General features: G+C 42.8%; 1 protein-coding gene across 1 annotated transcript; it reads left to right on the top strand.

The window, feature by feature from the left end:
- Window positions 1-13,142: 13,142 nt before the first annotated feature.
- Window positions 13,143-25,717, top strand: lhfpl5a (LHFPL tetraspan subfamily member 5a). The gene is made up of 4 exons (XM_035796149.2): window positions 13,143-13,548; window positions 14,290-14,563; window positions 16,201-16,449; window positions 25,516-25,717. Exons 1-4 carry the CDS (start codon window positions 13,420-13,422, stop codon window positions 25,524-25,526), a joined length of 663 nt encoding a protein of 220 aa, XP_035652042.1. The 5' UTR covers window positions 13,143-13,419; the 3' UTR covers window positions 25,527-25,717.
- The last annotated feature ends 52 nt before the right edge of the window (window positions 25,718-25,769 follow it).

Below are 25,769 nucleotides of genomic sequence, written 5' to 3' on the forward strand. Positions count from 1 at the left end.
ATATACCAATAGCAGTGGAAATTCACAGAGATTTAAACGCTCAATGTTGTAATAATGCCTCGACAATAATGCAATGTGAAGCTGTACGGTTACACTCAAAACACCACACTGCTTACTTGAGGTTGTTGGCCTGGACATGATAATAAAGCACCGACTTCCCATTTATTTTGGTCAGAGACACATTTGCTAAATAGACGATTTACGATAAACCATTAGTATTTACTGTAAACTTCCTGTGACCGAGCTCTTTACGGATTGCCTTCCTGTAACAATCAACCTGTGTATCATCAACACTGTCTGCTGATCCGAGAGCAACCCAGTTGCATCCACCCTGCAGGGAGGAGCGGGAGTAAGGAATGCAGCCTCCAGACGTCACACAGAGACACAGTATTCAGTGACTGCGTGGAGGCCTAAGCCCAGTCTGTCTGTTACATGATGACAGGGAGATAGAGGAGCACACACATACACACACAACGCCCAACATTTGGGTCGGTTACAGAAGTGACAGTGATGTCAAGAAGAGGAAGAAGTTGTAGCCTAATATATTCTCATTCTTTGACGTCTCTCCTCCCTCCACACACAAAGACACACACAGCTTCTATCAGGAGCTTTGAAGTCTCTCAGCTGATTCCTATTCTTTAATAAAACCCTGTTCTCTCCACTTCCTCTCTCTGCCACCGTTTGAATTGAGCACGACTACGTCAGAGTCTCACTGATTGGTTAGAAGGGAGGGAAGGGAGGGAGTAGTAAGACATACTGACAATACTGACACACACACAGCCTTTTAGTTGCACTGCTATATTTGTATACACTGTAGTTACTATATATAGTCTTTTTCTCTTCTTTATCTATCTATCTCTGTTCTCAGTAATAGAAGCCCCTCTGTGGTTCTACAGACAAAGGCTTGTTCACAGCAGCCATGATTGTGTGCGTGTGTGTATTTGTGTGTGTGTGTGTGTGTGTGTGTGTGTGTGTGTGTGTGTGTGTGTGTGTGTGTGTGTGTGTGTGTGTGTGTGTGTGTGTGTGTGTGTGTGTGTGTGTGTGTGTGTGTGTGTGTGTGTGTGTGTGTGTGTGTGTGTGTGTGTGTATCCACGTGGGTTCGTGTCTGTCATAACGAGGAGGGTAGACCGTCTCAACCCATCCACTGAACATAGAGAGAGAGGAAGAGAGGAGGTAAAAGAATAATGGGACATATATATACTGTACACTGGGAGCCAATTATTGTTTTGCAGTGTGTTGGTTTGGCAACAGTGAATCACTCCTGTCATGCCAATAAACCTAGCCTTAATTTGAAGTTGGCAGAGAGAGGGACTGAGATAAAGAAAGAGAATAATAGAGAGTGAGAGGGATCAGAAAGAGAAGGAAGAGAGAGCAACCAAGCAGAGAGTCAGCTGGTTGTGACTTCATCTAAATCAGACTGTGTGTTCGTGTGTATACCCTTGGGCCATGCAGACACAGACAAACCACTCCCAGTCTCCATCCTCCTCCTCCCTTCTCTTCCCTTCTCTTCATCCACCGAGAGAGAGAGAGAGAGAGAGAATTAGCAGGATCAGTCTCTCTGTTTGCTTTTTGTTTACAGAACAGTGACACAAAGTACACTACAGACCCCCACACACACACAAATCTTCACAACAAACAGTTATTATAGTTATCATTATAGACAACATCACATTGCCTACTGTAGTAACTGTATGAGTGATTACCGGGTGGACTGTGACTGCACTGCAAGGTCAAGTAAGAACAGTAGTAGTGACACACAGTAGAGTACAATTACATCCCTCTCTGGCCCCGGGCTCCTGGTGACCCAAACACACTCTGACTCTGTCCCTGCCACAGCTGTGGGTTGCGTGCCCAGACTCCCTGCCTCCCTCTACCCAGGTCTGCGTGCTTCACACTGGGCTGGGAGTGGGGAGAGGGTGTAGGGGCGCTAGTCTAGCCTCTGGCTGTCAGGGAGAGGGAGAAGGCTGGCTGGCCAACTGACACTGGCAAGGGGGCTACGGGAGGACAGGAGGACGGGAGGGTGGAGTGGGAAGGGAAAGGCGGGGGTGTATGGTTGTGTGAGTGGCAGGGTAGGGGATGGTAACAGCTATAGGTCAAATAAGAACACTAAAATTGCATTTTGACTCCCCTCCCCCATCTCTGACACACACACACACACACACACCAGAGAGCCCCGTCCTTCAAAGAGCTATAAGTGAAGCCACATGTAGTAGCTGAACGGAGAGAGGAGACAGACAACATAGCGACAGGAGGGTTAGGATCAGCCACCCCCCCCAGTTCTATGTGTTGTGATAATTGCGTTGTTTGCTCTAGAACTTCTTCATTCATATTCCTTGCGACCGTGATATATAGGCCCAGAGGCCGAGATAATAAGAAACAACAGTGGCAGAATAAATTCAACCAAACCTTTGTTTTATCACAAAACCGGACACTAACCTCTGTCCAGTGAAGTCCACAAAGCATATTGCCTGTAACAGACAGTTACATGACCTACAGCATGGTCAAGCAAGTTCATGTTTCCCACATTTTCGGTTCCCCTAAACTATTGATATAGAACCCTAGAGAGTTACCGCAAGTCGCAAAGAAAACAGGTGCTGCCTTCATCATTCCAGCACCATTTCAACTTCAACATTTCAACAACATCAAGCTTAGTCTAATACAGTAGACACCAAAAACAATTTAGTCCAATCAACGTAAGCTAAATACGATGTGGCTGTCCATGGTTCTGATGTCTGTGTGCGTGTGTGTGTGTGCACATTCGTGCAAGTAGAAAAACATGTTGACTCACCCTACTTGTAGAGAAACGCCAATGCCATCCTCCTCTCTTTCATGTTGACGAAACGGTCTATCACTCTGTCATACTGTACACACTTTTATTTTTTGATTTCCTGGCTACCTGGCTAAAATGCTTGCTCGCTAGCCTAACTTCCATTCATAGGCAATGTTAGCTAGTTAACATTAGCCTTCTATGTCTAGTTACATATTGAACTTCCATCCTCTCAGGCCAGGAGCACAATAATGTATGAATTAATGGTTGGATCAGATTTGCTGTTATACTCATTGGCCAGTATGGAGAATTAAGTAAAACCACAAGTCCAAATCCCTATCTCCATCAATGGATAATTCAGGAAAGGGCCCATTTTAGCTAGCTAGCAACACAACAACACACCGAGATGCAACAATTCAAGTTTTTCTGTCAATGACGTATGCTCTCAATGGCATTTGATAGGACGCTAAAATCCAAGCTGGCTACCCTTGACACTTTTTTTTTCGTGCGCCAGGACCATTCACAGATGAGCTCACTCAGTTTAGCTCAACGCTGATTGGCAAATGTTTTATACTTTTTTTTTTATCAAGGGAGGCCAAATGCTCGCTGGCTTCCCTTGCCCTCAATGCTACGGGCGGCAACAATGCTATACTTGTTTGGACCAGACAGCATCAGATAGATGGCCTACATGTAGAGAGACAGAGGGGCGCTGTTTTGTTCGCTCAGATGCTTTCTCCTGTGAGACACATTTAGCCTCTTGCGAATTGGAGGAAAATTAGGAAACACGAAAGACAAATTATTTCATGTTTATTTTTTTGATTTTTTTTTTTAATCTGTCAATTTTATGGGGAAGCCTGGCTTTCCTTGGCATCCACCATTAATACATGCCACTGGTAGGATACATCCAGAGGTCTGATCTGATCACCAACAGATACACCAGTCAGTCATACATCCCACTGGGCAATTCTAGCTACACCTTGGGGGTGTTAGCTGTGCCTGTCATCATCGTCTTTGTTACCGCTGTACATTCATCCAGGACAAGTTTTCATTTTCAAAGGTGACAACAACACATTGACATATTAGTTAAATATGGCATAATTAACAATAGGATGAGAACAGTTTTTGGGTGATAGTCAAGTCACATGGTGAAAATAGACAGTTCATGTGTTTCGATTTGGGCGTGGACGTCTTTCTCTGCTTTTCTTAAGGGCATCCTGCACCTCGTTTCTATGGAAACACACTAGAAAAAGGGCTGAGAGAGAGAGCGAGAGAGAGAGAGAGAGACGGGAAAAGATTGAGGGGGTGCCTCTTAGGACAGGGTAAACACTAACCAGCACCCACCCACACCCAGATACACACCCACACACGTGCACACACCCCCACCCCCAGATACACACACACACACAACAATGCTGGAAGAGAGCAGCATCACCGGATCATAGGACCCTGGTCTGCCTGTCTCTACACCCCAGAGCCCAGGACACCAGCAGACCTAGAGCCTTTAGAAATGGCTGCAGAGTTGGCTCCGCACAGGGGGCTGATCCTCGCCAATAAGCCATAAGACCTGAGAGACAAGAATAACTCTCACTAACTCATCACAGTACACCAGTAATTTAAGTAAGTAAGGTTATGGTAGAGAGCCCAGGGTTCAGACCAGGGTTTAGACGATGCAGTCGATGCAGAGATTGCAGAGGGCTCTGTGACTGTGGTGGCAGGGTATATTGGCCTGCACAGCACACACACACACACACACACACAAGACACACACACACATACCTACTCTCTCTCTCCATTATGTGGATGAAAATTGGATTGCTGATGCTGGATTTGAAATAACTTGATTATAAACAGCCTAACTGTAGTGCTGGGATAGAACAATCACTTAATAAAGCTGAGTGCATTGACATGAGAACAAACAGTATACACACACACAAATACGTAGCTCCCATTATACACTGAGTATACAAAACATTAAGAACACCTGCTCTTTCCATGACATAGACTGACCAGGTGAATCCAGGTGAATCCTATGATACCTTATTGATGTCACTTGTTAAATCCACTTCTATCAGTGTAGATGAAGGGGAAGAAACCGATTGAAGAAGGATTTTTAAGCCTTGAGACATGGATTGTGTATGTGCCATTCAGAGGGTTAATGGACAAGACAAAAAATGTAAGTGCATTTTGAACGGGGTACGGTAGTAGCTTCCAGCCCCCCCAGTTTGTGTTAAGAACTGTAACGCGGCTGGATTTTTCACACTCAACAGTTTCCTGTGTGTATCAAGAATGGTCCACCACCCAAAGGACATCCTGCCAACTTGACACAACTGTAGGAAGCATAGGAGCCAACATGGGCCAGCATCCCTGTGGAACACTTGAAACCTTGTAGAGTCCATGCCCCTACGAATTGAGGCTGTTCTGAGGGCAAAAAGGGGGAGGTGTTCTTAATGTTTGGTTTGCTCAGTGCAAGGATGCACAATGTCCTGCTGTTTTTTACTATCAATGTATGCCATTGATTAGCCCAGAGAGTGAGCACACCTGCTTTCCCTGGTTGAAAATCAAATGAATCACTGACTATGACGTACATGAATGAATGGAACCCACAAGGCAACAAATAAAAGATCAGGCAGGAACCACTTGGAAAGAACTTAAGAAAATTGCCCAGAACGGGGTCCACTGGAGATGCACTGTTGAGGCCCACTAGAAGCTAAAAAGGTACAAGCAAGTCAACACCTACAGGAAATACAAGAAAGACGGGACTTTATAAGGGGAAGTTCTGCCCACATACACACACAATACACACCAACCAGGGAAAGCTGAATGGTTGGGTTAACAATCAGCCAAGGTTCTAAAGTAAAACAATCTAAATACTTAAATGGACCTAAGTCAAAGTACCCTTTCGTCCACACAGCTACAGTGTGTCGTGTTTCTCCATAACTATGTTGCCTTAAGATATGGGGGGGGGGTTAAGATTGAGGGTAATTTTGAGTTACCAGGGGTCAGGAAGGTCACCATTCATTCATGTGTTTTCTCTGCTGTGTAGGCCTTCTGTATGCCTTTCCGTTGTTTATGTATACAGAGTCTCTGTACAGATGAACAATTGAAAAGGCACACAGAAGGTCGACGCAGCACAGAAAACACTGCGCGTTTGGATTTTACGACCTGGCTCATAGTTCGTAACAACAAATGGAGACCACGCATAACTTACACGTAGAAAAAAAAAAGGAATACATTTAATACAAACATGTAAAATAAGCTGTTGATGTCTGCAGGAAACAGTAGTGTATGGTGTGTTGTATGGTGAAAACAAACCAAAAAACTAAAGGTGGTGGAAGCCAGCCAGGCTGCCAGTTAGGTGTGAGTGAGTGAGTGAGTGAGTGAGTGGGGGGAAGAGAGAGAGAGAGAGAGAGAGAGAGAGAGAGAGAGAGAGAGAGAGAGAGAGAGAGAGAGAGAGAGAGAGAGAGAGAGAGAGAGAGAGAGAGAGAGAGAGAGAGAGAGAGAGAGAGAGAGAGAGAGAGAGAGAGAGTTGGCTCGTGTGGCCACCCTTTATAGCCTGCAGGCCAAGCCTGCCCAGGTGCGTCAAATCAGCTGACCATCGTCCCAGCAATGCCCACTGGCCTCCTGCAACAAGCAGACGACCAAACAGAAGATCCCAGCAGACAGAGCGGGAGGGACGTCACAGTAGGGAAATCATTATAGACTCTCGAGAGCAGGGCTGCCCAAGCCTCTTCTTGGAGATCTACTGTCCTGTAGGTTTTCAGTCCAACCCAAATTTAGCGTATCTGATTCAGCTTGTTAAAGTCTTGTTGAGCAGCTAATTAGTAGAATCAGGTGCGTTAAAATAGGGTTGGACTGAAAGCCCACAGGACTGTAGATCTCCAGGAAGAGGGTTGGGCAGCCCTTCTCTGCAGTATATAATATTAACTGTTGACTTTGTCATGAGAGATGATGTAGGCTAAGCATAACTACGCTAAAAAGCGTAATTATATACAGTCCTATTTCCGATCATTTTGTAAAATATAAGTTCAACTCTAAGGGAAAACCTTGACTTCCACAGTTATTTCAAATGTGAAACAGTATCCTGTATCAAATAGGTCCACTGAGACTGTTCACTAACTGCAGGTCAGCTTTGTTTGTGACCTCGCAATCATGAAGGGGTTATCTGATATGCTGAATCTCACAGGGTAAATAGGCTACTTATCCAAAAACACAGGGCCTCCCTTGTCCTTAGTTGCCAAAACACAACTTTCCCCTGAAGGAGAGGACAGTTGCTGACGACAGCTGCTGATGGCTATCATCTTTGATGTTGATCTCTCCTCCTCCCGCTCTCTTTCTCTGGGTGCCTCTTACACTGTCCCTCTCTCTCCCTTAACCGCGGGATTTTTTTATTTAAATAACCATTTTTGGGGCAATTTTCACAAGTATGTGATCTATTTTCACAACTCTAAGCACAAAAAAATCGAAACAGATCATGAAAATGACTCATGTTTCAAAACTCGAAGGACATTTTCAATTGACTGAGTACAACAACTTCACAAAGTCAGTTGTTCAATATATCAAATTAGATACAGAGATGTAGTATGTATCTGCTTTTCAAAATGCAATATTCATTTTACCTTGATATGATTTTCTTGTCAATGGTTAACAAAACAATTACCTATCACTTAATCAAACGTCTCATAACTGATAACTAATATGAACAAAAGTATCTAGTGTCTAGGTGACGTATATAGTTTGATAACTGCTGAACACTGTAAATTTCAATATTTTTTACCTCACAAATGTATCAATTTCATATCAATTTATGTTGGAAGGTAAAAACAAATCATATATGGATGTGGCTGTAAACACTACATAATCATTCTCCATCAACCGGTGTGCTTCAGTAGGACAGAGTCTAAGTAGTCATGTGGTACCATTTGAAATTATATTGTACAATGCACTGATGAAATACCTGGGTTGTATATAACAATATATTCCACTCATTATCTGAATTTCATTGATACACTGTACGCTGAAGAATTTCCAGCAGAGAGTCTCAGGGGAGTAGCTGAGTGGTAGCTTAGGGGCTAAGGGGTAGCTAAGGGGTAGCTTGGTCCTTGCATAGGGGTGCTTGTAATATGCGGTGTACATCTGTGCATATAATAACACATTCTTTCTTGGGGATGTTAGGACTATTCTAGAGGGGGCTTCAGCACTGTGTTGCCCCTCCCTGGAGCCTCCCATGTCTATATCTATGTATTGTATCAAGATAATGAAACTGTAAGACTGACATTTTTCTCAATATGCTCACAACCTGCCATTGGATACAAATTAATGAAAAAATGGTGCATGTCAAGTTATAGTCAAATACTGTATGGAAAATTATATGTACCATCTACTACTATTTATATACAGCACATTTAAAATAACAGTTTTGACATTTGTATATTGTATGTTTTGCTATTAGATTAAATGGTAGTTAATGATAGACTCACCATTTAGTCATTTTATCTAATATATTGATAACTAATCTAAATATTCCCCTGAAAACTTTGATTTGGTTTGAATGACTCAGTTTAGTCAGATCAGTTTAGTTCTGTATTTAAGAGTTTTGAAAATATCTTACATCTGAAACATTTGTCAAAGTGATTGAAAAAAACGGTACCACGACAGTTGTTATCGTTCCCGTCTCCTTCTAGTAGGTCTACAAATGTATGCTTCATGGAAAGGATTCGTCTAGTTGTTGTGGTAGAAATAGCCGTGTTCCAATATAGTTATCATCATCACATTTATTAATATCATCGCATTTATATTAGTCAGCCCATTTCCTTAACATTAAAATGAATTGACATTTAATGTTTGGCTACCTGCTATTCCAAAAAAAACAAAACATATCTCACTAGGTTGAAGATAGCAATGTATTTTCAACCTCCCCATATCAACGGAAGCAGATGGTCGTTTCCGTTCATCTGGAGATGCGTGTCGGGTGGTCTATTCATGAGACTTGGCTCCGGCGGGGATGAACAGCGAAGCAGATGAGCGAGAGCATTTTGATTGATTGATTTACCGGCCCGCCCCTCCCACGAGACCGGCATTGTTCGATTGTCTCGCGCACCGTTAATTTGTTTCAGCACAATAGTCATCAGATTATATCGTGAAATTATGCAACGAGACAGGTGGCAGTTACTATTCTTTACCTATTATCCTTCAATGTCATGATCATTTAGGCGTTGTCTAGTTTTCATGAGAGCATCATCTGGACGTGTCATTCTGAGAGTTGACAGTGATAATGGAAAACAAATACAATATCCAAATTAGGTTTGTAAATACAATTGACATTGCAATTAGGGTTAATTGCATGGGCATTGGGTAGGCAGGCCTAATAAACATTTGGGGCAGAAAGATGGATTGCTCCATTTAAAAAAAAATAGTTAAAAGAAAATAACAATCCATCTGTTTCTGTTTTTATGATGGTTAACATTTTAAGAAAAAAAGATGGAGGAAAGCTTTGCTATTGTTTAGCTTATTACTCACATCGCTGACATCTGTCAACTTCTCGATAAATTGTCCGAAAATTGGGCCCAGTGAAGCATTTTAGAGCTGAACCCTTATCATAGCCTACACATATCAGTGGTAGAATATGCTTTTAAAAATTACCTAAAGCCTCTGATAAAATTCAGGAATAAATCCTTATTTTAGTCCGACTCTTTTCACTTGTGTCGTGATGACCTTGTAAAAACGAATGCCATTTCAATTCTAACATTATAGTGACACCTACTGGTGGCCCTGAGCTAAACTTCAAACATCAAATAACATTACAAACATTAGACATTGTCATGCAGTGTAAATTTCGCCCATGTACGTTTCGTTATTTTGTAAAAATGGAGCGTGGCTTGTTTTCCAATTAATTGTGTCAAAATTGGACATGGAGTAACGGAAAATAAATAACATCCTGAACTTAGACTTGCCATAACAAAGGGGTTAAATACTTATTGACTTAAAACGTTTCAGCTTTACATTTTTTATTAATTTGTGAAAATGAAAATCATAATTCCACTTTCACATTATGGACTATTGGGTGTAGGCCAGCGACACAAAATCTCAATTTAATACATTTAAATGCAGGCTCTAACACAACCAAATTTGGAAAAGTCACTCAGTTAAAATAAGCCTTTTTATTGGTATGGGTATACTTCACCAACATCCTTTCCTGCTCATTGAAAGGCAGACGTAAGCTGTACCGTTTAGTTGTGAACACGCCTATTGCTGTGACAATTGGCCTACTGTGTAGGATCTTAATTTGATCACCCTGTTGTTGCAGGAAATTTCAGGAAATGCAAATGTGGCGTATTCAAGGTTTAAAAATGCTGCTGAAGTTTGTAATTTCCACTTCGAAAAGTCAAACTTGATTTGCCCTAAATATTTATCAAACCTTACAAAAATGTGAAATAATTACAATCCACACAATAATTCATATTTCTTGTTGCTGCATAATTATTTTCCTGCTGTGAGAAAATGATCAAAGGAAGATCCTACATCTGTACATACCCCCTGTGGGGGGGGTTGATGAGCAATGATACGGAACCTGTCTAATATTACTGATTCACTCCCCACAAACACATTTTCTCTCTCACACACACAAACACACTGACAGGACAATTCATACAGTTCAGTCACTCAGCCCTATCAAGTGGACATGATGCTCTCAAAGTCTTGCACTACCGCCTCCTACTACACCCTGATGAGAAGCAATAATCCTGGCCCCCGTCGCTGTAAATCTGGATATCTCGCTAACCCTGCTGTACCCTACTGTGCTGAGACAACATGACTCTAGAACAGTTTTACACTATTTTAAATGGAATGTACAACAGTGATTATCTCTCTCTCTCACACAATTCAAATACAATTCTAAGGGGCTGTATTAACATGGGAAACATATGTTAATCCACTTGCTTTGGTAATGTTAACTCAACCTCTCTCGCTCTCCCTCGACAATCGGTTTAATTCAATGTTTAAATTCACTTCGTGTTGTTTTTACTGAAAGTTGACATATGGCATTTGTATGGAGGGATGTGGGTGTGTGGGGAGAGAGTGGATAGATTGGTGTGCATGGGTTTGGTTGAAGAAACTTCACCCTTACGTCCCCTCTTCTTGATATGTAAAGAAAGTGAATGTAATTGCTGTCTTTAAACATCTATTCACTACTCGCCAAATGCCTGTTTTTAGGTCTGTTTTAAAAGGTAAAGCACTTTGGATGAAGTCGGTATTATTATGCTTATATATGTTGGTACTATATGTACAATAAGGTATCCAATATTCTTAAATCTGACATGGGTTGAAGTTAGTATCATTAATTCTGAATTGTAGTGTATTTACAGAATAACCGGTTGTAAAAGGTAACATCCACTAGATGGCAGTAATGTGCTACCACCTTCAGGGGTCTGATGTGAACATTTTTCTATTCACCCTTCAGGTACTGAGCACATGTCCAAATGAATGAATTTCCCTGAATTTTCAATGCACATGTTGCTTTGATGGTATGACTTGTTGTGAACCAGACACGTGACACATGACATGCAAGGTTCAAGTGTCGTAAAGTGGGTAACATGGAGCCCCCAAATCCTGTCTGTCAATTCAATTCAAGGGGCTTTATTGGCATGGGAAACATGTGTTAACATTGCCAAAGCAAGTGAGGTAGATCATGTACTGTCACTCACTCCATTAAATATCTCAAACCACCCTTTGCCTTGATGACAGCTCTTGGCATTCTCTCAACCAGCTTCACCTAGAATGCTTTTCCATCAGTCTTGGAGTTCCCACGTAGATGGGGGATTTATCAATAAATAGGTGGGAAACAGAAGTTTACACGTTAAATAAAAATCCCTGGAAAGGAGGGTCTAAACTGGTAACCAAATTTACAATCTGATGCCGCGTTCAAAACAACTGGGAACTCGGAAATCTCTCACTTCCGACTTCAGTGCGTTCAAGACAACTGGGAACTCAGATTTTTTTTTGCTCTGACAGGGAAAAAATCATTTTGACCGGTCATCCAACTCGGGAACACAGCCCCTTTCTAGAGCTCAGACTTCCCGACCTGAAAATCACTGACATCCTGATTTTACCTAGTATTTTTCAGAGATAGATATTGCTTTCCTACCCCCTCCTCCAGGTTTGTGTTCGAGATTCTGCGCAGATTATTACAGAAATGGTGAAGATGTCCACATAGCGTGCATATGTCGTCACAGGTATCTTGAACACGCACAATTTATATGATTCCACCTGCGGCTTTGAATATTGACCTGTTTAAAGTTCTTACATCGGCGAGCATGATCACACAGTCATCCAGAACAGCTGATGCTCTCATGCATGCTTCAAAGTTGCTTGCCTCGAAGCGAGCATAGAAGTAATTTAGCTCATCTGTTAGGCTCGTGTCACTGGGCAGCTCGCGGCTGTGCTTCCCTTTGTAGTCTGTAATAGTTTGCAAGCCCTGCCACATCCGACGAGCGTCGGAGCCGGTGTAGTACAATTCGATCTTAGTCCTTTATTGATGCTTTGCCTGTTTGATGGTTCGTCTGAGGGTATAGCGGGATTTCTTATAAGCTTTCCGGGTAAGAGTCCCGCTCCTTGAAAGCGGCAGCTCTGCCCTTTAGCTGAGTGCAAATGTTGCCTTTAATCCATGGCTTCTGGTTGGTGTATGTACATACAGTCACTGTGAGAAGACATCATCAATGCACTTATTGATGAAGCCAGTGATTGATGTGGTGTACTCCTCAATGCCATCGGAATAATATTGAATGCAACCAAATATCAACATTTGAAGGAGATTTATCTTCTGCTTGCATAGTATAAATTATGAATTTATTGACAAACTGGAATTAAAGCCAGACTAAGTCAGTGGCACAGATGGAACTAAGCAGAAGATATCTGTCCTTCAAATGTTGATAGTGGATATAACGTTGGAGATCTGACTTTGTTTTAAATGTTCAAAATATTTTATACAAGGTTTGTCTATGTTGAAATTTGGTTATCATGGTGACATAATTCATAGAGGCTATAAAACACACTGACGAAGTGTTGAAAACTCTGCTGCGACACCACTGTTTTCAGATGCCTGAGTAGGGCTGTGTAGCCTATAGCCTACGTTGTCTTTTCTCTGTAGACAACAAAAGGCTCAGTGTCTTCCTCACCAAATTACTCTCACTATCCACGTAAGAGCCCGTTTATCCGTCCATCAATAAATTAAAATTGTCTAGAACTTTCCTCGTTCTTCCCAAGGATCTGTTTCCCACCATCAATGAATCATTCATTGGAATCCTGAGAAACCCGGGGAATCTCCCACTAGGTGTACCCTGCACTGCATGCCTCATTTATGAACCAACTGCTGTCCGTGTTGGTTTTTACATTCAGTGTGTGAGAGATACTGTATGTCAGTAAGTGACGCCTTCAGCACCGGGAGCTGTCCATGGTTTTGAATTTCCGAGCAGCAGTGTTCCTCAGGACAGACGAGGCAGAGTGGATACATACCTCTATACCTACGGACGTCTGAGTGAGTGAGTGTAGAAAGAAGGAACGTAAACGGGTTTTTTAGAAATATTTCCCCCCCTCTCTCTCTCGACTTGGAAACCATCAAAAGAAGTAATCATCTAGAAATAGTTTCTTCAACCGTCACCATGCTCCCCGCGCAGGAAGCGGCTAAGATCTACCACACCAACTACGTGCGTAACGCGCGCGCCGTGGGTGTCTTGTGGACCATCTTTACCATCTGCTTCGCCATCCTGGTGATGGTGGTGTTCATACAGGTCAGTAGACAGTTATTTCTTCTCAGAAACTATTTCTAGATTAACATTGCTGTGTGTTATATCCTGAGGACCACATTGGAAATAAGTTTGGCCCCACTTTATTTGGATATAACCATCTGCATGAGTCTTCTATCAACAAAATCTGCTAAACAACTGCTTGCTAAGATTAGGGGTAGGTTTGAATAAGGGTTAAGGTTAGGTTTTCGTGATATCCAAATTGGTAGTTACAGTCTTGTCCCATCGCTGCAACTCCCGTACGGACTCGGGTGTGAGCCATGTGTCCTCCGAAACACGACCCTGACAAGCCGCACTGCTTCTTGACACACTGCTTGCTTAACCCAGAAGCCAGCAGCACCAATGTGTCGGAGGAAACACCGTCCAACTGGCGATCTTGTCAGCGTGCATGTGGTCGGTTCCGCCACAGGAGTCGCTAGAGTGCGATGGGACAAGAACATCCCAGCCAAACTCTCCTCTAACCCGGACGACGCTGGTCCAATTGTGCACCGCCTCATTGGTCTCAATTGAGCTCGGTCTCAAACCCGGATCTGTAGTGATGCCTCTAGCACTGCGATGCAGTGCCTTAGACCGCTGCACCACTTGGGAGGCCACCATAAGTGTTAACATTTTCCTGTGTCATCCTCTGGTGTTCTTTTGTTAATTTGTACACAGCCCCCGATGATACTGTAAGTAACCAAAACCCTGGTGTGCATATTTCTTGTTCTTGATGTCCCTCTTGTCCAGCCCTACTGGATCGGTGACAGCGTCAACACCCCGCAGGCCGGCTACTTTGGCCTGTTCCACTACTGTATCGGGAACGCGCTCACCGGAGAGCTCATCTGCAAAGGGAGCGCGCTGGACTTTGGCTCCATCCCATCCGGGGCCTTCAAGACAGCCATGTTCTTCGTTGGCATATCCATGCTGCTGGTGGTGGGCAGCATTGTTTGCTTCAGCCTCTTCTTCTTCTGTAATGCCGGCAGCGTCTACAAGATATGCGCATGGATGCAGCTGGCCTCCTGTGAGTAGAAGAAGAAGCTATACACTGAAACATTTCCCTTAATTTGTACAGTAAATTACCAGCAGCACAGTAGTCAGTAGGTTACTGTACATTTACAATAAATTCCTGGCAGCACAAAAGCCAGTAAATTACTGTAGATTTATAGGACCTTTACTGAACCACAAATGTTCAGCATATTGCTGGAACACCTGACTATAGCAACATGCAGTATTTCTAGAATGTATAGGGCATTACTGGAAGCACAGGGGTTAATAAACAGTTTGATGTATAGTGCAGGCACCTAGTGCCAATGATGGACAGTGTATTTGATCGAGGTATTTCAATACCCTTTCTGTATTTCACTAGCCTACAATTGAAGACGTTTGAGGGTGGAGACTCTTGCTACTGTAATTGTAATATTTTACTGTAATTACATGGGATTGGTGTAAATTTATTTTATTAAAATCAAATACGGTATGGTACTGTATTCTGTGGGGTACAGCATTTTTATTAATGGTTGCAACAAATATAGCCTCTCATAAGGCAGAGATTATTTTGCCATCCACAAAGTTTTCCCACAACACACCATTATTCACAGTATACCGCTGTAAATATACAGCAAAACAGCTTATACAGTACTTTACTGTAATATTGTATTGTAAAAATACAGCAGTGTAGAAGAATATTGATCCCCCTTCATGTGTTGCTCTTTACAGTACTGTAATATAGAAGAAAAAAAATATCTGTAAATTTACAGCAATTTGTTACTCTGTATGATTAGGATAGTGTGTGTTCAGTGCTGTTTACTTGTTTGTTATTGGGTCTGATTAGTGGTATTGTTCCACTTAAAGTAGCAGTTCTCTTCTTCCTCCTCCACCAATCCCCGACCTGTGCCTGTGCGTAATGCGACACTGAGGCTTTTCCCCATGGCAACACGGTCAGTCTATTTGTGCTTGTGGTGAAAACGGCCTTTAATCTACTTCTGAAAAGCAGGCTGCAACATCACTGAGTGAACACCTCAACGGGAAATGAACAAAATTTGTTAAACTGAGTATTTCAGCACCAAGGACAGCTACCTTGAGGGAAGAGGTAATCCAGAGTGATCACCAACTTTGGTCCTGGAAAGCTATGTGGTGCAGGCTTTTGTACTGGCCCAACACTGGCACATTGATTCAACTAATTAAATAAGTTCATGCTGGGCTAGAACAAAACATACCCATAAACTCTCCAGGATCATGAGCGAGTTTTAAGAGAGCAAGGCAAACTGTTGCCAAATGTAACTCAGGAAGCTGAGTCTGAATTCAAAAGGGAGAGAGTATATGCTCAGAGAATAGAAAGTGAATTTGTATGTGCCAGGTTAGAAAGTGAGTGTGTAATGTTTCAGGACAGGTAATGTGATATCACACGTAGCGTAGGGTGTTGAGATGAGATGGCTGAGCTTAGGGGTGAATTATGGATGAAGTCTATTTTACTCATCAGACTGGAGTTGCCAAGCAACTACTGCTGTAGCTTTCATTGCTGTGTGGGTCTTGTCCATCTACCAAACTGATTGTTGGTCCGTCCATCTGTCTTGCTCCCACCCCCTCCAGAGTCACCTGTACTACAATTAGCTTTCTAACAGGTCCATCACTTTCTCTCTGTCCCACCCCCCTTCCTAGCCACTTGTATGGTGATAGGCTGTATGATCTACCCTGATGGCTGGGACAGTGAGGAGGTGAAGAGGATGTGTGGACAGAGAACAGATAAGTACACCCTGGGTAACTGCACGGTGCGCTGGGCCTACATCCTGGCTATCATCAGCATCATGGACTCCCTCATCCTCTCCTTCCTAGCTTTCTCCCTGGGGAACAGGCAGGACCAGCTACTGCCTGACAACTTTCAGGTGGACGGGAAAGAAAAAGACAAAGGTATGGAGGGAGGAGGGGGAAGAAGAGGAAAGGGGTGAGAGGTAGGGGAGTGGGATGGAGGTACATGGAAAAGTTGAATTATAGAATTATTAAATGTTACCTCAACTCTTCCATTTCCAGAAAACTGGAAATCAAAACAGTGGTGGAGAGAGAGACAAAAGAGAGAGGGAAAAGATGAAGTCTATAACATCATTTCTAAGCACTGATGTTGATGTGTGCGAGGAGACTCTTCCTCCGAAACAAGGCATTCCTCCAAAGAATGTTCCTCAAACATTACTCTCTGACTGTTGTCCTTGTCCTCATCCAAGTCAATAGTGCCGGAATCAGATCACCCATAGAGTTTATATCATATCACAGACGGCCTAATGAGAAACCGAGACGACTTCAAAACGCACCATTATTAAAAACACATTTAGGCACAGCAACCTCTCGAAACACTATGGGCAGTTAGTGAGAGGAATTCATTGGGAGAGCAGAGAACTTGTGTAGATCTTCAATAAGTGGTGCTGTGACACCACTGTACAGGTCTCGCATGTGCCGTTTAGAAACGCAGAGGAAGACTAGTGTAACCAACAGTGTTTAGCCACAATGTAATCCAGCAATTACTGTTAAGGTTCATCGCTGCCCTTTAAGATCTCCTTAGGAAGTTTCAAACATCCCAACCCACTTTACCACAACTTTCCTCCTCAGTCTCTAAGGAATATTATGAAACTCTTCGTCACGTCCTTTCTTCAGCGCAATATTATAAGTACATTAAAATGTCACCATTTTGTAATACTCCACTTCAAAATATCTGGGTCTTTTATAGGAATAGGTAATACCTTTCATTGAAAATTGCCAAAAACGAATTATTCAGTCGACATCCATACCAGTTAAAGGCGATATTGTCGATATGATGAGTGAAGCAGTTAGTGTGTTGAAGCCATTGGGCGCTGTTTATCATAGCGCACTACACATTATTATGGGCGACAGGTTCAGTACGCATCACTGCATTCTGTATCAGAAAGTAGGCTGGCCCACTTTAAAGGCTCGTAGATTTATGCATTGCACTTTTGTTTTCAAAGCCCTCCTGCATAAACTTCAGCCGAACCTTACTCGTTGTTAACTTAGACTTCCGAGATAACAGACCTGGTCTAAGGGATGGCTAACTCTGGACATCCCTTCCAGCTCTACTGAGTTAGGTATATCTGCTTTTAGTTTATTTGTACCGTACTTGTGGAATGATCTCCAAACTGTCTAAAGAAATTCAAAAGGCTGATTGAGGACCTTTGTGTTTTGCTTTTTGTTGTATTGATGTGAATATTGGGCTCATCTGTGAGAGAGACATTGGTCTCAGTGTGACTTAAATAACCCCTTATACCAGTATGTATTAACATACCCCTAACTAGTGTGTAATAACCACAGGTACCACTCCTAGGGATGTGAATTTTTTACCTTTCAGGACGATTCGATACGTATCTATCTATATGGGCTCCGATACGATACGTTTTAGTTTGAAATGAGTTGGTGCGATCGGTTCGATGCACTAACATTTGTTGTTTAAACACATTTATTTTCCATTCTAAATTAAAACCTGGTGCTGATGGATATCATGAGCTGGATCTGTCTGAGCTGACTGTGTGTGTGTGTATAAATTATGTATTGTAAGGTGTGTGTGTGTGTGTGTGTGTGTGTGTGTGTGTGTGTGTGTGTGTGTAAATGATGTAATGTAGGGTGTGTGTAAATGATGTAATGTAGGGTGTGTGTGCGTAAATTATGTATGTCTACTATGTAGGCACCTGAGCCATAAGGGAGACTAGGCATCTACCACCCCACTACCATTATCAGATTAAGGGGGAGGTAGTGTAGTTTTGGAGGTGGCGTACACTTTGGTTCTCACCCTCCAATTAATTTATCATTTTTGCAGATTAACTGTTTGCGTTAGAAATGTATGAATATTTATAATTTACAAATGAGCTATGACATAGCCAATGAATATATAGCACACCCTTGGATTTCACCCATCTTAAAATCAAATGGTTTTGACCGATTGGAAGTTTAGTGAGCTTATTTTTACCTCCCTCTTTGGCGATGCAGTAATCCTCGCAAAATTTGGAAACGATTCGGTTGGATTACGATTCGATGCACTAACATTAGCTGAATAAACATTCATTTTCCATTCTAAATTAAAAGATGCTGCTGATGGCTCTGAGCTGGATCTGTCGGAGCGGACTTCCCTGTGTGTGTGGAAATTATGTCTATGGTCTATTTGAGAAGGACCGGTCACACACATTTCCTAGGTGGCAAAAGGTTGCAAAGCATGCAACTTCACACTGTTCACAACCCTGTTGTTTACAGGTAAAATCGCACAATTCAGTGTGCCACCTAGGAAATGTGTGTGACTGGACTACAAAAGGAAAACCAGCCACGTTGTGTCCTCAGAACATGCGCAGGACCAGCTGGCATATTCAATATCTCCCTATCCCAGTCAGCTGTCCCCACATGGTCCTGTACCCAAAAAAGCAAAGGTAACTGAACGAAATTACTATTGCCCCGTAGCACTGGGAGTGTGGTGCCAGGAAAATAACCTCTCACTCACGTCAACAAAACAGAGGATCGTGGACTTCAGGAAACAGCAGAGGGTGCACCCCCCACTCCACTGGACCGCAGTGAAGAAGGTGAAAAGTGTCAAGTTCCTCGACGTACACATCACTGACAAACTGAAATGGTCTATCTACCCACACAGTCACTGTGGTGAAGAAAGTGCAACAGCACCTCTTCAACCTCAAGAGGCTGAAGAAATTTGGCTTGACACCTAAAACCCTCACAAACCTTTACAGATGCACAATTGAGAGCATCCTGTCGGGCTGTATCACCACCTGGTACGGCAACTGCACCGCCCAGGGCTCTCCAGAGGGTAGCGAGGTCTGCACAACGCATCACCAGGGGCAAACTACCTACCCTCCAGGACACCTACAGCACCCGATGTCACCCAAAGGTCAAAAAGATAATCAAGGACAACAATCACTCAAGCCACTGCTTGTTCATCCCACTTACCATCCAGAAGGCGAGGTCAGTACAGGTGCATCAAAGCTGGGACAGAGAGACTGAAAAACAGCTTCTATCTCAAGGCCATCAGACTGCTAAACAGCCATAACTAGCCAGAGAGACTGCTGCCTACATACATAGACTTCAAATCACTGGCTACTTTAATAAATGGCACACTAGTCACTAATAATGTTTACATATCTTGCATTACTCACCTCATATGTGTATACTGTATTATATTCTACTGTATCTTAGTCTATGCTGCTGTGACATTGCTCGTCCATATATTTATATATTCTTAATCCCATTCCTTTACTTAGATGTGTGTATTGGGTACATGTTGTGAAATTTTTAGATATTACTGCACTTGTCGGAAATAGAAACACAAGTATTTTGCTACACCTGCAATATCTGCAAACACGTGTATGTGACCAATAAAATTTGATTTGGGAATTCTACACATTTTGAATAGTAACTAACTACTTACATTTAGAAAGTAACCTACCCAACCCTGATAAACAGCGACACAATTTTCAAAGCGCAACATCGGTTACAGAAATACTGTTTTACACCTGCATTTGGAGTTGAAAGTAATTCATGTTAGAAGCCAGTACAAACTAGGGATATACACTCACCAGCCAGTTTATTAGGTATACCACCTGGTTCATGAAAATGGATTGCTCCTACAGCCAGTGAGTCACGTAGCCGTGAAGTGCTATATAAAGCAGGCAAACGGGCATCAAGGCATTCAATTACTGTTCGATTGAATGGGCAAAATGACATTGAGCGTTGTACGATCGTTGGTGCCAGGCGTGCCGGATCCAGTATCTCAGAGATGGCCGCCCTCCCAGATTTTCACGCAAGACAGTTTCTTGGTGCGACAAACAAAAAAAAACACAGTCGGCAGCAGTCCTGTGGGTGAAAACAGCTCGTTGATGGGAGAGGACGAATGAGACTGGAAAGAATCGTACAAGCTAACAGCAAGTTGCTGCAGAGGGTGCTGAGATGTTGGCCGGGGTACGGGTAGCCAGGTGGAAAGTATGGCCAGCAGTGGAAAAATGCTTATTGAAATGATCGATTATCGTACATTTATCGGTGGTGACAGCATTTCCTATCCTCAGCTGGGAGGAGGTGCACTTATTCTCCATGGACTTTACAGTGTCCCAAAACGTTTTGGAGTTTGTGCTACAGGAAGCACATTTCTGTTAAGAAAGCTAAGGCTAGCTTTTTCAAACTGAGTATATTGGTTCCTGACTTCCCTGAAAAGTTGCATGTCGCGGGGGCTATTCAATGCTAATGCAGAACGCCACAGGATGTTTTTGTGCTGGTCAAGGGCAGTCAAGTCTGGGGTGAACCAAGGGCTATATTTGTTCTTAGTTGTACATTTTTTGAATGGGGCATGCTTATTTAAGATGGAGAGGAAAGCACTTTTGTCGAGCAACCAGGCATCCTCTCCTGGGGGATGAGGTCAACAACCTTCCAGGATACCCAGGCCAGGTCGATTAGAAAGGCCTGCTCGCTGAAGTTATTTAGGGAGCGTTTGACAGTGATGAGGGGTGGTCGTTTGACCGCGGACCCATTACGCACGCAGACAATGAGGCAGTGATCGCTGAGATCCTGATTGAAGACAGCAGAGGTGTATTTAGAGGGCAAATTGGTCAAGATGATATCTATGAGGGTGCCCATGGTTACGGATTTTAGGGTTGTACCTGTTAGGTTAATTTTTTAAAGATTGAGGGCATCTAGCTTAGATTGTAGGACGGCCCGGGGTGTTAAGCATGTCCCCGTTGAGGTCACCTAACAGAACTCTGAAGATCGATGGGGGGCGATCAATTCACATATGGTGTCCAGGGCACAGCTGGGGGCTGAAGGGGGTCTATAACAAGCGGCAACGGTGAGAGACTTGTGTCTGGAAAGGTAGGTTTTTAGAAGTAGAAGATCGAATTGTTTGGCCACAGACCTGGATAGTATGACAGAACTCTGCAGGCTGCAGTAGATTGCAACTCCGCACCCTTTGGCAGTTCTATCTTGTCAGAAAATGTTATGGTTAGGGATGGAAATTTCAGGATTTTTGGTGACCATCCAGTTGCCAGATTGATTGGAAAGCATGCTCAGTCTTTAGTGTACCATCACTTTGGAGGTCCGCCTGCCTGCACTGTGCTCATTGCCAGCCGGGTAGCCCTGTTCTTCCTCACAAATATCGTAATAAATTGGCCAGAATGTTACATCTTCATCCCATAATATTGAAGGCAGTGCGATGTTACAGCTGCTTAAGACATAGCTAGTAGCCACCGAAACTAGGCCAATTTGAAATATGAAAATGATCAATCAAATCGCCAGGTAGCCTATTATGGTTCGCGCAAAGATGAGCCGGTAGTGGATTGCTAGACTGTATTTAATATGGATGATAAATGTAGGCCTACTTTGTTTTTGCCAGGCAAAACTGGATGAAATGAAACGAGTTCTTTCTGGTCACTAATCTGGATATGCATGGCCGCCTTTGCAAGCCATTGACTGGTCATTGATTAACAATCAAGACTTGAAACTTTATGGTTCTGAAGCATAGAGGAGGATTTAATGACTTGCGGGGCAGTGGGTTCAGAACTACAAAACATTTATAAAAAATGTTTTTAAGGGGGAAATTGCCACCACCGAAAAGGAGACTGGAAGGGTAAAGGGGCATGTGCTCTGCACAGGTAGAGCCCTCTCTGTGCATGTGCCTGGTACTGAGCAATATGTTTGATGTTATTGTGGTTCACCACGGTTTTTGATTCTTAGCTTAAACATTAAACCTGCAGAATGTAACTTTTTTGGCTAACCAAATTCACAAAGAAACATGAGTTATAGATCTGTCATTCTCATTGAAAGCAAGTCTAAAAAGCGGTAGATCTGTTCTATGTGCACTATTCCTAGACTTCCCGTTCTTAAGTTCCATTTTTGCATATTTTACTTTCGGTTTTGTACACCAGCTTCAAACAGCTGAAAATACAATATTTTTGGTTATGGAAAATATATTTTACAGCGGTTTAGATAGTACAACGATTCTCTACACTATACTTGCTGGTTTTGTAGCCAACCAAAATATTTGGATTTTAGCAACCAGTAAAATATTTCAGTTGTGCATATTACATTTTGTTTGATTACTATTATTTCAGTCCATGTCATCCTCTCATCTCTAGAGCTGCTGCCTAAATAATTATTTCAGTAGTTCTTCAAAGTAAATAAGTAATATTGGTAGAGATACACTTCATGACCAAAAGTATGTGGATACCTGCTCGTCAAACACATCATTCCAAAATCATGGGCATTAATATGTAGTTGGTCCCCCCTTTGCTGCTATAACAGCTTCCACTCTTCTGGGAAGGCATTCAACTAGATGTTGAAACATTGCTGCGGGAACTTGCTTCCATTCAGCCTCGAGCATTAATGAGGTCGGGCACTGATTTTGGGCGATTAGGCCTGGCTCGCAGTCGGCATTCCCAATCATCCCAAAGGTGTTCGATGGGGTTGAGGTCAGGGCTCTGTGCAGGCCAGTCAAGTTCTTCCACACCAATCTCGACAAACCATTTCTATATGGACCTTTGTGGATCTCGTTTTGTGCATGGGACATTGTCATGCTGAAAAAGTAAAGGGCCTTCCCCAGACTTTTGCCTTAGTTGGAAGCACAGAATCCCATTTCATAATGCTCCCGACAAACAGTTCCTGTGCTGACAGTTGCTTCCAGAGGCAGTTTGGAACTAGTTAGTGAGTGCCACACCCAAAGACAAACAATTTTTACGCGCACCTCGCTTCAGCGTTCCCATTCTGTGAGCTTCACAATAACAGCAGGGCAGACATTTTACAAACTGACTTTTTGTAAAGGTGGCATCCTAGGATAGTGCCACGTTGAAAGTCACTGAGCTCTTCAGTAAGGCCATTCTACTGCCAATGTTTGTCTATGGAGATTGCATGTCCGTATACGCCTGTCAGCAATGGGTGTGGCTGAAATGTCCGAATCCACTAATTTGAAAGGGTCCACAAACTTCTTTATATACAGTGCATTCAGAAAGTATTCAGACCCCTTGACTTTTTCCACATTTTACGTTACAGCCTTATTCTAACATTGATTAAATTGTTTCCCCCCCTCAATCTACACACAATACCCCATAATGACAGAGCAAAAACTGGTCTTTAGAAATGTTTGCAAATTTTACAGGAAAATTAAAATAATGAAATATCACATTTAGTATTCATACCCTTTACTCAGTATGCTGTTGAAGCACCATCGGCAGCAATTACAGCCTCGAGTATTCTTGGGTATGGCACTACAAGCTTGGCATACCTGTATTTGGGGAGTTTCTCCCATTCTTCTCTGCAGATCCTCTCAAGCTCTGTCAGGTTGGATGGGTAGCGTCTCTGCACAGCTATCTCCACACCATGCTGCCACCACCATGCTTCACCGTAGGGATGGTGCCAGGTTTCTTCCAGATGTGACGCTTGGCATTCAGGCCAAAGAGTTAAATCTTTGTTTCATCATGGACAGTAATGTAGGTGCCATTTGGCAAACTCCAAGCGGGCTGTCATGTGCCTTTTACTGAGGAGTGGCTTCCGTCTGGCAACTCTACCAGAGATGGTTGTCCTTCTGGAAGGTTCTCCCATTTTCAGATAGTTACTCTGGAGCTGTCAGTGACCAATGGGTTCTTGGTCACCTTCCTGAACAAGGCCCTTCTCCCAAGATCATTATAGGGTATTGTGTGTAGATTGAGGGGAGAAAAAATACTTTATAGCCTTTTTCAACAATGGATTATGTAAAAGTAAATGTGGAAAAAGTCAAGCTGTGAATACTTTCCGAATGCACTGCATAGTGTACATTACCTGAGAAAAGGCATTAGATAGTGTGAAGATTCCGCATGCATCTTCTGTCAGTTGAGGGATTTTTATTTATTTGACCTTTATTTAACCAGGTAGGCCAGTTGAGAACAAGTTCTCATTTACATCTGCGACCTGGCCAAGATAAAGCAAAGCAGTGCGGCAAACAAACATAAAGTCAATAACACAATAGAAATATCTATGTACAGTGTGTGCAAATGTAGTAAGATTAGGGAGGTAAGTCAATAAATAGGCCATAGTGGCAAAATAATGACAATTTTGCTATTAAACACTGGAGTGATGTGTAGAAGATGAATGTGCAAGTAGAGCTACTGGGGTGCAAAGGAGCAAAAAATAACAATATGGATAAGGTTGTTGGGTGGGCTATTTACAGATGGGCTGTGTACAGGTGCAATGATCGGTAAGCTGCTCTGACAGCTGATGCTTAACGTTAGTGAGGGAGATATAAGGCTTCAGTGATTTTGCAATTAGTTCTAGTCATCAAACTCAAGAGAACTGGAAGAAAAAGCAGCCAAAGGTGTTGGCTTTGGGGATGACCAGTGAAATATACCTGCTGGAGCATGTGCTACGGGTGGGTGTTGCTATGGTGAACTGTGAGCTGATATAAGACGGGGCTTTACCTAGCAAAGACTTATAGATGACCTGGAGCCAGTGGATTTGGCAACAAATGAAACGAGGGCCAGCCAATGAGAGCATACAGGTTGCAGTGGTGGGTAGTATATGGGGCTTTGATGACAAAACAGATGGCACTGCGATAGACACCCATCCAATTTGCTGAGTAGAATGTTGGAGGATATTGTGTAAATGACATTGCCGAAGTCAAGGATCGGTAGGATAGTCAGTTTTACGAGGGTGTTTGGCGGCATGAGTGAATGAGGCTTTGTTGCGAAATAGAAAGCCGATTCTAGATTTAATTTTGGAATGGAGATGCTTAATGTGAGTCTGGAAGGAGAGTTTACAGTCTAACCAGACACCTAGGTATTTGTAGTTGTCCACACAAGTCAGAACCATCCAGAGTAGTGATGGGAGGGCAGGTGCGGGGAGGGCATTTGCGGGGAGCGACCGGTTGAAGAGTATGCATTTAGTTTGGATAAGTAGGAGTGACGCCATCTGTCGGAAAAGAATGCTCCCATAGTACAAGAGTCTTACCTCTTTCTCTCTCTGTTTCAGAGGAAGCCTGAGCTCATTATCAACCACAGAAGACAGACGTACTACATTCAACACGAAAGACGGACCAGTGAGGTGGTGGTGTTGTGGAAATAAAGCCCAGCTAGTTAAAAGGCAATATCAACTCCACTTTAGTGCATCACTTTACAATAATACATGTACCTGGTAGAACGCTGATAAATGATAATAAAATGTTCCATATTAATATACCATGACCTTGCTTTACTTGAATATAGAATATACTGCACAGCCTCCTA

The sequence above is a fragment of the Oncorhynchus keta genome, chromosome 21, assembly GCF_023373465.1.
Source record: "Oncorhynchus keta strain PuntledgeMale-10-30-2019 chromosome 21, Oket_V2, whole genome shotgun sequence".
Classification (NCBI taxonomy): Eukaryota; Metazoa; Chordata; class Actinopteri; order Salmoniformes; family Salmonidae; genus Oncorhynchus; species Oncorhynchus keta.